The sequence below is a fragment of the Orycteropus afer genome, unplaced genomic scaffold (genome assembly GCF_000298275.1).
Source record: "Orycteropus afer afer isolate SDZICR_OR568_19922 unplaced genomic scaffold, OryAfe1.0 scaffold00004, whole genome shotgun sequence".
In the NCBI taxonomy this organism is placed as follows: Eukaryota; Metazoa; Chordata; class Mammalia; order Tubulidentata; family Orycteropodidae; genus Orycteropus; species Orycteropus afer.
The window spans coordinates 16,063,345-16,077,082 of NW_006921591.1; the positions used below are offsets into that span (position 1 = coordinate 16,063,345).

The 13,738-nt window shown below is 43.6% G+C and overlaps 2 protein-coding genes across 2 annotated transcripts in view; both read left to right on the forward strand.

Moving 5' to 3' along the window:
* Positions 1-1,177: 1,177 nt before the first annotated feature.
* On the forward strand, positions 1,178-2,113 carry TMEM177 (transmembrane protein 177). Its single transcript, XM_007938174.1, has one exon. The coding sequence runs from the start codon at positions 1,178-1,180 to the stop codon at positions 2,111-2,113; it is 936 nt and encodes a 311-aa protein (XP_007936365.1).
* Positions 2,114-3,804: 1,691 nt separating this feature from the next.
* LOC103194758 (histone deacetylase complex subunit SAP18-like) overlaps positions 3,805-13,738 on the forward strand; it is a 71,544-nt gene continuing 61,610 nt past the window's right edge. Inside the window, exon 1 of the mRNA XM_042780512.1 lies at positions 3,805-3,842. Within this exon, the coding sequence (XP_042636446.1) occupies positions 3,805-3,842 (38 nt within the window). The remainder of the gene's footprint in view (positions 3,843-13,738) is intronic.

A 13,738-nucleotide genomic window follows, 5' to 3' on the forward strand; every position in this document is an offset into this window, starting at 1 on the left:
GGGGGAGGGCGGGTTGCTCTCTCTTTTGGAGCCATGTATGACTCTCATCATCTCCTAAAGAGCTCTGGTGGCGTATAAGGCATTTCACTGCTAACCTGAAGGTTGGTGGTTCAAACCCACCTGCCGCTCTGCGGAAGGAAGACTGGCCATCTACTTCGGTAAAGATTTACTCCTCAGAAACCCAGAGGGGATCGCTGTGAGTCAGAATCGACTCGATGGCATTGGTTTTGGTACGACTTTCAAGGGATTTTTGTAAGTTGAAATAGGCCAAGCAGTACAACCACCAGCACCCCGTTCTTTGCAGCAACTTATTTGCTAATCGTTTTTTCTCAGGAAGATGGTATGCTTCGACCAAAGTTAAATAATTATGAATTTTTACTTATATAGTACGGATGAAATGATTGGACGTATGGGATGTGTTGCAGAATAAACAGGTGGGGAAGAGGGTGTGGGTGGGAGTAGACATGAAACAAAATTGGCCATACGTTGATTTTGGTTGAACTTGGTTGCTACACTGCTTTCTCTACTTTTGTATATGTTTGTGATTTAACACATAAGATTTTCTAAAACGAGAAGTTGGCCTGACAGCCTATATTCAGTTACTGTGCTGCTTTGGTAGCCAGTGATTTTGGCCAGTTTACTTGTCAGTGCCTCAGTTTCCACAACTTTAAAGTAGGGACTAATTAGGCCATAGAGTTGTGAGGATTCAGTTTTTAGATAATACATGTGTAGTCAGAACTGTTCATATGTATTTTATCTAAAAATTAGAAATGATAGGGCTTGACTATGGGAGGAGTGGGTGCAATGAGAAACACTTAGTGGTATGCCTAGTGTGAAGATAATAAAGATCCTAGCAGTTGCCACAAGGGGTACCTGTTGCTGTGCCAGGCACTAAATATTTTATGTATGTTCATTCATTTACTCATCACAGATATTCTAGGGGGCATACCCATTTGGTGAAAATGAAGCACAGAGTGGTGGAGTGACTTCCCCAGAGTCACAGAGCTAGTATGAAATGGAGCTGAGATTTGAACCCAGTCTGTCTCTAAGCCCATCCTGTATGGCCTCAGTTAAAGCAGATGTGGTCCTGGAGACTGTTAAGTGTGCAAGCAGACTTTGAGAACTTTTGGCTGACCTCTGTTTTCCTTGACCCAGGTTGTCAGCAGTGACAGCACTCATGGCTGGTCCTCTGTGGTGGGCTGCAGCATTTATACAGAAACACAGGACAGGACTTCTGGTATCTTCCTGCGCAGGCTTGGTGGGAGCGCAGGTTTCATACCACCTCTTCCCAGATCCTGTGGTCCGCTGGCTATACCAGTACTGGCCTCAGGGCCAGCCAGCCCCACTCTCCCCAGAGCTGCAGTTCCTCTTCCAAGAGGTGCTACAGGACATGGGCATCCCCTCAAACCATTGCTACAAGGCTTTTACCACCTTCACCTTCCAGCCTGTGAGTGCTGGCTTCCCACGGCTTCCAGCTGGGGGTGTAGTGGGCATCCCTGCCAGCTTCCTGGGTGACCCAGTGAGCAACACTGACCAGTCAGTGGTGGTACATGGGCAAAGAGTGGACTGGCATAGCCCAGCAGGGGCCCGGCTGAGAGATTCCCTGACTCTGTCCCATGATGCCCAGAAGTTTGCCTTGGCCAGGGAGGTGGTATACTTGGAGAGCAATGTTGCTGCCCTGCAGACCCTGCCAGCCCCTGCTTGCCTGGCAGGGACTTGGGTACTGAGTGTGGGTGCCAAGCAGGCACTGGGGCTCTATGGAGGCCCCATGACCTTACGGGCTGCCTTCAACCTGATGGCCGCAGTGGTGGGCTTTGTGGCCTACGCCTTCTCCATGGACTCACTCACTCACGCCCTGGAAACCTGGTTGGACCGCTACACAGCTTCCCTGTCTATGGATTATGCCCGTGGGGGAGTGGAGTTCTATGAGAAGATTCTGTCATGCAACCTGGCCCTGCGCAGTCTCCTGGGCAGACGTGGGGAGAAACTGTATACACCCAGTGGGAACATCATCCCTAGACACTGGTTCCGCATGAAACATTTACCATATACAGCCCGCCGAGACTCTGTGCTTCAGGTATGGAGGGTGACACTCAACCCAGGCCACTCCTGAAGGGTCATCACAAAGACAGTTCCAGTCCAGCAGGCACCACCCTGCCATTGATTCTGGGTGGTGCTCTTGGTACCTCACACCCATAGCCCAATGTCAGAAACATCAGAGACTTTGTAGTTAAATATCCTGGGGTCTACGCTAACCCACCACTTGTGAACTCTGTAACCTTGGGGAAATCATTTTATGAACCTGAGCCTTTGCTTCCTCAGCTGTAAAACTGGGATGATGAAAACTACATAATAGGATTATAGAATTATATAAGAACGTGCACTTGAAGATCATAAATGCCTGGCAGAGAGCACTTTCCATAAATAAATGTGAGGTCCTTCCTTCTTGGTCTTTGAATACCAGTGGGCTGTGGGAGTCTGGCCACATCTTCACTGCCAGAGGTGCTTGCAGAATGGATGTTAACACTTCCTTAGAATGAGAATGGCCTTATAATTTGCCAAGTCTCAATTTTTCTGTACTATGTAGAAGTTAAAAGATTTAAGCAGCCATGGTGAAGGTTATTATGCACCTGAGAGCTGGGAAAGTGGCCTTGAATTGGGGCTTTAAGTGTGGATTAGCAGGGCCCTGTGGACAGAGGTGGCGTGCTCAGAGAGGTATGGGCAGCCAACAGGGATGCTGGGGCACCAGGAAAGCCACTGCCACCCGTGGGTGGGAAGGGAAGGAAAGGTATTCCCAGAACCTGGTGAGATCTGTTGTGTGGGAGACCCAGCAAGAGCTCTGGCTGAAGGTAAAGGAACAAGCCATTGCCAAAACCAAGATCCTGCAGAAAGGGAGCCCACTGAACTCCCAGGGAGTTCAGTGATGCAGTCCAGAGTGGTCAGCCTCCTATGGCATGGTCAGGGATTGGAGAAGAAAGAGTGAGCTTGGTTCATAGGGGGCAGTGAGAAAAACAGGGGTAGAGGTGGGGAGTGGGCTACACCTAGAGGTCATACTCAGGACCCCTGGGGAAGCTGCATCCATACCCTGCTTGTTTCCTGTTAGCCCTTCAGATGATGGATAGAGCATACCTCCACATTTGATCCTTAGACAAAAGGAAATGGGTGTGGGCACAGCAGACCCCAGCAGGGCAAGGTGAAGAGAGAGATTAGCAAGCCAGGCCCAACTTGGCCACTCATGTAATCTTTTCATTGGAGGTTGTGTTTTCCCTGGAAGAGATCTGAAGAAGTCATGACTTGCCCCTTATAACTAAGGACAGAAGGATTGGGCCACATCCTGGGAGGGCATGAAGCTACAAGTCTCGAGAGGCCCAAATAGGGGAGCAGATACAAAAGGAGAGTGGGTCAGGTGGGGTTGATGGCAGGGGTGGGCATGGCACCTTCCTGCTTGATCTTTTCACCTTGAGCTGGAGTTGTTTCCATTCTGTGTTAGCCCACCTGTCCTTAGATCAGGCTGGACAGTTCCTGAGGGCCCAGCTCCTACTCCTCTTTCAGGTCTCTGGTGCTAGGATGGGTGCTGGGCCTGAGCCTGATGAATGTGTAGATGAGGTAGTAGATGGGCAAAGGAATCTGCACTTTGGGAAATGACAATTCAAAGACTCTTCAGGATGTCACTCAGTTGCTGCTGCTGCTGTAGGTGAGGGATCAAAAGGCCACATGGAGCCACCTAATTCATAGCTGTAGAAGTACAGTTTGGGTTCTTAGCATTTCTACCTTCTTATGGAACTCAGTACTGCAGGAGCCAAAATGAAGGCATCAGATACTCCTCCTGGTCTGCCCAAAAGGTAAGGGAGGCCCAGGATGTGTATGTTGGGGGGGGGGGAGGAATCAACACCCTATTACAGCTTTTGTCTCCTTACACTCTAATTCACTAACTGTTTCCACTCAGGTGGGCTATTCCCAGTGCCCACACATACTCTACATAGCACCCTCGAAGCTCACAGAACCCCCATGCTGTGCCCTCTTCCTCAGCTGTTCTGCATATCCCTCTAAGCCTGGTTCAAACCCCTGCCATCCCCAGGCAGTTCTTCACTTGGGTCTTCCACCTGTTCTCCCCACCTCTCCCAGCTCTTGAAAATGCAGGTTACTTTCCTACATAAAACCTTTAGGGCATCCCTGCTTTTGGGCTAAAGCCCCATCTACAGGCCTGGGCCAGCCTGCCTCTCCAACCCATGTGGCATCTCACTTCCTCTGTCTCCTTGGATCCTAGCTTTGCCAGCCCCTTGGTTCCTTAACAGCCCTCTCTTCCTTCCCCACACAAGCCTCCATACTTACTGTATCCATTATCTGGGATGTTCTCTACCTGGCCTGCCTTTTTCTCAGTTATTTAGGACTCTTGGTACAGTAATTACTCAGGGACCTGACTTGGCTCTAACATTACTTTGCTCAAATGTAATATTGACAGGGGCTGGGATTGTATGTCTTGTTTATTGGAACTCTGGTGATATAGTGATTAAGGATTAGACTGCTAACTAAAAGGTCAATGGTTCAAACCTACCAGCCGCTCCATGGAAGAAAGATGAGGCAATCTGCTTCCATAAAAATTTACAGCCTTGGAAACCCAATGGGGGTCGCTATGAATTAGAAGTGACTCAATGGCAATGAGTTTGGTTTGGGGTTTTATACTCTCCATAACATTTTTTTAATAATTGAGCAACAGACTCAGCTCCCTAAAGTCTGTGAGCAATTAGAGGAAGACTGCAGGACACCCTGGATGAAGCCATTGTGGATCAATGCTTGACCCTATCTGGTCTTCCCAACTTGAGAATTCCCAAGGGCAGAATCTGACCCCAGTCTTCCATGATTGCTGACTTCACTGGGGACATCAAGAGACTTGGATCATTTCCTGTAGTGCACAGATTGTTAGGCAGGAAGATAGGACAGGAGGCCGCCCTAGGGGCATGTCCAAAGGAAGGAGAAAATGGAATATTTAAGGAGGTACATGAGCTATCATCTGCAACAGCTTGCAACTGCCTGTATGGCCTGGCAAATTAAAATTAAGCAGAATAACCACAGACCCACCAACCTGAGGTTTTGGGGAATTCCTTATTTGGAGCATGTGTAGAAGCCTCATACCCCTGGGATGTTCTCTACCTGGCCTGCCCATTTCTCAGTTATTTAGGGCTCCTGCTATAGTAAGTACTCAGGGGCCTGACTTGGCTCTAGCATTACTCCCTCCCAGAACCTTCCCCAGTCCCACAGCCAATTTCTTTATATGCTCACATAAAGCTACACTTTTTCCTAGTCATAATTGCTAACTTAAGTTTTCATCTAGTCAGTGGAAAATGTCTTTGCTTTGAGATTGGCTCCACCTGCAGAGCTCAACCTGTTCCCTCTGGTTTTAACAAAGGCTTGTATACTTGTAAGTGACTGATACTTTGTTAAGTTTGTTAATCTGCTGCCACCAATCACCACTCGTTTTCAGACCACCTGGGACTGTCTGCCCACAGGTCACTCACTCAACGGAGATTCTTCCCATGAGCTCCAGGAGAGGGCTTCTCCGCCCAGATAACAACAGTACTACCCCTAGCACTAGGGGTAGGAGGAGGAAGGTGAACTCCTAAAATTTTGTGATATATTGTGACCCTGCACAAAGATTTCAGGGGTTGGTCCCAGAAAAGTTAATATGCTTCATTGTCTTGCAGCTGGCTAGGTGGTGGTCAGTTGCCCTGTACCTTGGAGCTTTCCTTCTCAGCTGTCTGGGCATGGCACTCTACCCTGAGTATCTGGTGACTGATGGTCTCCTTCACCCTCCACGTTCTTCGTTCTCTGGACATGAATGTGCAAAGAGAATAATCACACACAGACTCAGACTAGGGCAACATAACAGAGATCTACCATACCACACAAATAACATACACACTCCGATGTTGCCAGAGTACAAAGGAGCCATGGTGCTGGCCTTGGCTCCATCCAGACCTGACGTGAACAGCCCTGACTGTCTCTGCCCCCATGTGGTGTTCACAATACAGGGTTCCACTCAGCCATGCCTGGAGTTGGGCAGACATAGGAACACCCAATCCCCATGTGGACATAGACCAGAGCCCACATAGGCACATAGGCAAGTGAGGCCTATAGTGATGTTTACAGAGCCTTTACTGTAGTCTTAGAGGCATTTTCTCATTTATCTTCAATTTGGGATATCATAGTTTTACATCGGTTTTACAGATGAGGAAATGCACAGAGAAATGGAGAAATTTGCCCCAAATCACAAAGCTTTGTAAGGAGCAGAACCAGGATTTGAAATACATAGTCTGGCTCCAAACTGTATTTGTTCTGCCTTATTTATCCTGAAGGTTTTCTGGTACAAACTTGTAGAGTGAACTTTATAGCCCGTCTCCCCATGGTGAATTAGAAGGGACTTAGCAGGCCCACCCCTTTTATTCGGAAGTAATGGTCATAGAGCAGAGCCTTCTGGAATTCCATTCAGCTAACTGAAGAGAAAGGGGCCACTAAGAGCAACTGTGTATAGCGCTTAAATGGTAATGGAGTGAAAAGTGTGGTGTTATGGATCTCTAGTTGGCCTCAGCTGAAAGCAAGGGAACCTTAGGAGACTGGGAGGAGGGGGGACCAGACAGTCAAACGTGGGTTTAAGTCTTGCCCTTGCCACTTCACAGAATGACTTTGAGCAAGTGATTTCATATCTCTAATGCTGAGTTGCCTATGAAATGGGGATTTTTTTGCCTGCCTTTTTATATTATTATTACTACTTTGATAAAATACACATAACATATAATTTGACATTTTACTCATTTCCAAGTGTCCGTGAATACATCCACAAAGGAGCTCTGGTGGGTCAGTGAGTAAGGCATTTGTTCAGCTGGTAACCAGAAGATCAGCAATTCAAATCCACCAGCCGCACCATGGGAAGAAGATGAGGCAATCTACTTCTGTAAAGATTTACAGCCTCAGAAAGCCAATGGGGTCCACTATGAGTCAGAATCTACTCAGTGGCGATGGGTTTTTGGTTTGAAGTACATTCACAATGTGTGTCTTCATTGCAACTGTCTGTTTCCAGAACTATTTCATTATCCCATACAGAAACTCTGTACCCCTTAATAATTCCTTTTACACAATAACTCCCATTATATAATAACCAAAAGGTTGGTAATTTGAGTCCACCTAGAGGCATTTTAGGAGCTCTGGTGGCCTAGTACCTAAAGCATGTGACTGCTAACCAGAAGGCTGGCAGTTCAAACCCACCAGCCACCCCTCGGAAGGAAGGTTGGACAATCTGCTTCCATAGTGGTACTGCCTTGGAAACCCAAGGAGGGGTTGCTATGAGTCAGGGCCGACTCGACGGCAAATAACAACAACAACAACAACATACGTCGTCTGATGTCCTGACCGCTGCTTCTGTTGGCGTTGATTGTGGAACCAAGTAAAATGAAATTTTTGACAACTTCAGTCTTTTCTCCATTTACTCTAATGCTGCTTATTGGTCCAGCCATGAGGATTTTTGTTATCTTTATGTTGAGGTGTAATCCATACTGCAGACTCTAGTCTTTAATCTTCATCAGTAAGTGCCTTGAATCATCCTCACTTTCAGCAAGCAAAGTTGTGTCATCTGCATATTGCAGGTCATTAATGAGTCTTCCTCTAATCCTGATGTCACATTCTGCTTCATATAGTCCAGCTTCTCGGATTATTTGTTCAGCATACAGATTGAATAAGTATGGTGAATGGATACAACCCTGACGCACTCCCTTCCTGATTTTAAACCATGCAATTATCCCCTTTGTTCTGTTTGGATGACAGCCTCCTGGTCTATGTACATATTCCTCATGAGCACAATCAAGTGTTCTGGAATTCCCATTCTTCTCAATGTTATCCATAATTTGCTAGGATCCACACAATCTAATATTTTTGCATAGTCAATAAAACACAAGGAAACATCTTTCTTGTATTCTTTGCTTTCAGCCAAGATCCATCTGACATCACTGTTGATGATAATATCCCTTGTTGCACATCCTTTTCTGAATCCAGCTTGCGTTTCTGGAAGTTTTATGTCAGTATACTACTGCAACCATTTTTTAATTATCTTCAGTAAGATTTTCCTTATGTGTGATATTAATGATAGTGTTTTATAATTTCCACATTCTATGGGATCACCTTTTTTTTGGAATGGGTACAAATATGGATCTCTTCCAGTCAGTTGGCCAGGTAGCTGTCTTCCAAATTTCTTGGCATAGGTGAGTGAGTGCCTCCAGTGCGACATCCATTTGTTGAAACATCTCAGTGGATATTTCATCAATCCCTGGAGCCTTGTTCTTTGCCAATTCCTTCAGTGCAGTTTTTACTTCTTCCTTCAATACCATTTATCCTTGATCATATACCACCTCCTGAAATGGAGATCTACCAGTTCTTTTTGGTACAGTGACTCTGTGTATTCCTTCCATCTTCTTTTGATGTTTCCTGCATTATTCAATATTTTGCCCATAGAATCTTTCAGTATTGCAACTTGAGTCTTGAATGTTTCTTCAGTTCTTTCAGCTTGAGAAATGCTGAGTATGTTCCTGTTAATGAGCCATACTTTCCAATTCCCTTGAATGTTTTTAATTTTCTGTTGAGAATGGAACCTTCTGAATATTATATTGTGGTAATTCTAGAAATCTAATTCTTCCACTCCTTAGAAATTGCTGATTTTAGCTTGTTAATGGCTGGAGCCATCCATCTGTGACTTTTTCAAACTGCTTTTGCCAAGTATGTATTCCATGTTGTGTGTGGTCACTAAGTTTCTTTGTGGTTAGCTAGTCACCTGACAAAGGTTTCCTTAAACATCTGAGTTCAAAAAGAGAAATAAAAAGGGATTTCAGCCCTTTAAATCTTCCAGTAGCTGCTGCTGGAGGGAACCACTGTATCCAAGAGTTTATGCTAGTTTATGCATTTATGCTGGTCCTTTAGGGTACCACCAGCCAAACAAAATGCATAACCCTACATATTAGGACATCATTGTCCCCACTGCTTACCCCAGCACCAGTCAGCCGCCCCAAGAATGTGAGCTGCTATCGTCATAGCCAAAGCAGGCCTGAGGAATGGAGATGGTAGCTGGTTCATGCATGGTGCCTTCTTATGAAAGGTTAGCAGCCTCTCCACCCTTCATCAAGCATTACTATGGTTGTTAAAAGTGTCCAGTTAGCTTCCACAGTTCTGAAATAATTGCTTCCAATTATTCTTTCTATCTCAGTGGTTGCTTTGGGGGAGAAACCAATCCCTGCAGCTTTCTACTTTGTCATATTGTGTCTTTAATATGTATATAACAGGATTGGTTTGACAATTACAGTAACATAAAGTTTGTAAAATGTGATGCCCAGTGAAAGTATATGGTAAACTTTAAAAAGAAAAAAAAAAAAAATTGGTTTCTTCAATGTTAATCCCTTTGAGTGGTATGGGTACCAAGTTATTCAATCTTGGAGTTGCTGCACAAATACCAGCAATTCTTGAGACTGGAAACCTCCCAGGGGGCTCACTCCTTTGTTATATAAGTCTATGTTTATAATTTTTCAAAGCCCAATAAAGGGCACTTCCTTGGGTTGCCATCAGATGACACACCTTATGGGGAATTACTTGGCAGCAGCCAAGAGCAAAGGACCCAGGGGGCCTTGGAAGAGATATACCAGGCTGAGGAAGAAGTCATTAAAGTGGAAGATGGTATTTTACACCTCTTAGTAAATTTTAGCACACGCTAAAGTGCTCTACATGTTGTAGTAACATTGATACAGGCGTATGTTTTTGGTGACATTTGTAATAAGCACTCCCTTGCTTCTGGTATTCTTGGCCTTGTGTAATCCTCTTTCTTTGCTCCCCTTGCTTCTAACCAATAGAATATGACAATGTTGAGGGAATGTCACTTCTGTCATTGGTTACCAAAGACTGTGATTTACTAGTGACTCATTATTGCATTCTCAGCTTGAATGCTTTGGTGAAGAAAGTAGCCATGTTGAAGAAGCCCAGATGGCAAGGAACTAAGGGCAACTGACATCCTCAGAGTAACAGCCCATGAGGAACTGAATCCTACTACCATCTACATGAGCTTAGAAAAGGATTCTTCCTGGGATCAAATGAGACCCTAGCTTCAGCCAACACCTTTATTGTAGCCTGTAAGAGACCCTGAAGCAGAGAATCCAGATAAGCTATGCACTAATCCCTCACCCACAGAAACTGAGATAATAAATATATGTTGTCATAAGCACTATGTTTTATGGTAATTTGTTGTGCAGCAATAGATAACTAATACACATTATAAGTCAATACAAACATTTTTAGAAAGCAGTATGGTAAAACTTAATTATAAAACCCTGTCTTTTGACCCCATTAACTTCATACCTAGAAATTTATCACAAGGATTTAATCCAGTAGAAACTAAATAGTATATGCCCAAGGATGTACATCAGAGCATTAGCTATAAAGAAATGGGAGCAATGAAAATGTTGAACAGTAGGAAAATGGTTTAGGAAATTATGATACATCTCCTTTAAAATTTCATTCAATCACTGAAAATTACAGTTATGAAGACTATGGTAAAAACAAGGAGCTCTGGTGGCATAGTGCCTAAGGCATTTGACTGCTAACCAGAAGGCTTGTCGTTCAAACCCATCAGCCACTCCTCAGAAGAAAGATTGGACAGTCTACTTCCGTAGAGATACCACCTCAGAAACCCAAGGAGGGGCTGCTGTGAGTCTAATTCAACTGAAGGGCAGTGAGTTTGGTTTGGTTTTTTTAATGGTAAAAATATAGGGAAATATTTGTTATAAATAGCAAATTTTAAAAAACTGTGAAATGCTATCTGCATAATGGTTGCAGTAATATAAACATGGATAAGACCTTGGAGGAGATTCACAAAACTCAGAGTAATTCTGTTATGATGGAACTTTGAATGACTTTATTTTAATATTTAAACCCAAGGAAGGTTGGGCAATCCTACTTCCATAGTGATACTGCCTCGGAAACCCAAGGAGGGGTCGCTATGAGTCAGGGCTGACTCGACGGCAAACAACAACAAGTTACGAATGAACCTGTTTTATCTGAAAATATGAAAGCCTGCTCAGAGGGGCCTATGAACTCACTCCCTCTCTGTCATTGTGATAGGTCTTAGCATCCCTGATTTTTGCCATGCAGCCTTGGGATGTGGCCAGTCTCCAGTCTGTCAGTTACTGTGGCAACCATGAAAATGCTGCTCAAATCTGCTGCTTTGGGGAACAGAATTACTGGATGCCCCGTCCACCACATTCAAGCTGAGGCCATGCTTCTAGCTGATGACAAAGCATGTTGGTAGGACTAATGTTGGCACATTCTGGTGAGTTATGAATTCTGACAGTGAGTGATTAGCTCAAGGACCCTCCAAGGCCTATGAATCTTTTTATAGAACTACATTGAAGTCTAAAACTTTTCCTGCCCCGTCCTCCTTCCTTTTCCCCTTCCTTCTCAGGTATCAGACCTGCGTGACTGAATGAAGGTTCCCCCCACCTCCTGTTCCTTCTCCCTTTATCTTTCACAGGAATTTTCCCCAATACTTTACATACTTATGTAATCTTACCTTGGTATATCTTTTTCAGAAGTCCCAAACCAACAGCTAATTCATTCAGTCAGGTGCATTGGGTCTTGCAGTCCTGCAGAAAATCAGTGTAATGAAGGTATGTGAGGGATAGATTAGGATAGGAGCACAGGGGAAGGGTACCTAACTCCTCCTGGCATGGGAGATGGTCAGGAAGTACTTCCCAATAGAAGTGACCCTAGAGCTGAAGCCTCTAAAGGTAAATTGAAAGAAGTGGATGTTTATATCAAATACTATATTGTTGTTGTTGTTATGTGCCGTCGAGTCGGCCCCGACTCATAGCGACCCCTCCTTGGGTTTCCGAGGCAGTATCACTACGGAAGTAGGATTGCCCAACCTTCCTTCCAAGAAATACTATATAACATTTCCTTATTCATTATCCAACTTTTGCATGCATATTGAACAATTGAAAATACCATAGCTTGAATCAGGTGCAGATTAGTCCTCAAAGTTACATTTTCACTTTTTAACACTTTGAAGAGGTCTTTTGCAGCAGATTTGCCTGATTTAATATGTCATTTGGTATTTCTTATTAAGATTTTAAATATTTTGTGTTTTGGTGAAAATTTACACATTAGATTCCCATTTAACAGCTTCTGTACGTACTGTCCGTTGACATTGGTTATATTTCCCACCTTGTCTCAGTATTCTCATTATTTCTATTCTAGTTGTTCTGTGTCCATTAATCTAGCTTCCCTCCATCCTTCTCATATTTGCTTTAAGGTGAAATTTGACCATTTGGTCTCATATAGATGATTTTTTTTTAATAAAGGAGCACAGTACTCAAAAGAGGTATTGCTTATGTTGTGAGTCAATCTGTTACTTAGCTGAAAAGTGACTCAAATACTGGTTTCAGTTCGAAGTTTAAGGGGTATCTTAGGACAGTAGTCTCAGTGATTCCTACAGTCTCTACCAGTAAGGATTTTTTATTTTTTTAAGAATTTGAATTTTGTTGTACAATTTTCCCCCATTCAGATCCATAGATTGTATCCTTTGTTAAAATGATTGGTAGTGGTAGCTGAGCACCATCTAGTTCTTCTAGTCTCAGGATAGATAAAGTCATGGTTCATACAGGCAGTTGGTCCTGGAGACTAGTTTCTGCTTTGAGTCTTTCATTTCCTTCTTTTCTGTTCCAGATGACTAGAGACCAATAGTTGTATCTTAGATTGCCACTTGCAAACTAGGATGTAAAACGTAAATTTTATGGACTATGTTGTGCCAAGTGAATTGTCCCACAAAACTATGGTCCTAAGCCTTCAAACCCAGTAAACCAATCCAGTGAGGTGTTTGTTTGGTCATGTCTGGGAAGTATTCATGACTGTGCATCCTGTGTGCTTTATTATATATAGGAATATATGAGCAGCACACAAACATTATATGCATATGCCTACAGATACACATATACATGCACACACATATCCACATATATACCTTCCTGTACACATATGCATATGTATCTACCTCTGTAACAACTCATATATTTTTTGATTATTAAAGCTATTGTTGAAAAATTATATATATTAAAGCACTTATCAATAGCATCCTTATCCTTATGTACTTTTAGTGATCTTAGTGATCGTTAACCTTGGTCAAATTGTGAACATTTCACGCCACACTTGGTATTGCCTTCCCCATCCTCCAAAATAACAAATGTCTACTGTCCAGAGAGTGATTCCTCTTTCCTCCCTCTCCCATCCCTGAAACCACCAAAGAACATTTATTTTTATATGTATGCTTATTTTCAGCTTTTTCAAAAAGTGGAATCAAACTATATTTGTCCTTTATTGGGAGGGATGGGGGATTTCTATCCCACATTATTGCAGCAATACCTGACTCATACAGGAAGACATTCACTTTTTACTTAGGATGATTAAAATAGTAGTAGGATTAATGTATTGATTTTTTTTTATTGTGATTTGAGTGAAGATTTACAGAGCACGTTCACTTTCCATACAGCAGTTCACATATACTTTGTCTCATGTCATTGACCACAGTTTACCACAATGCAACAGCTCCCCTCCACTTCCTTCCCATAGTTACCTCTTCCCAGTGCCTATCTCTCCATACTCTCCTGCCCCCTGAGCTGTCTCCCTGTGCATAAGCAGCCCTTCCTTCTCCCATGATTGT

What these genes read in the sequence shown, in the direction of transcription:
- TMEM177 (XM_007938174.1), top strand. Translation starts at nt 1,178, where the DNA reads ATGGCTGGTCCTCTGTGGTGGGCTGCAGCATTTATACAGAAACACAGG.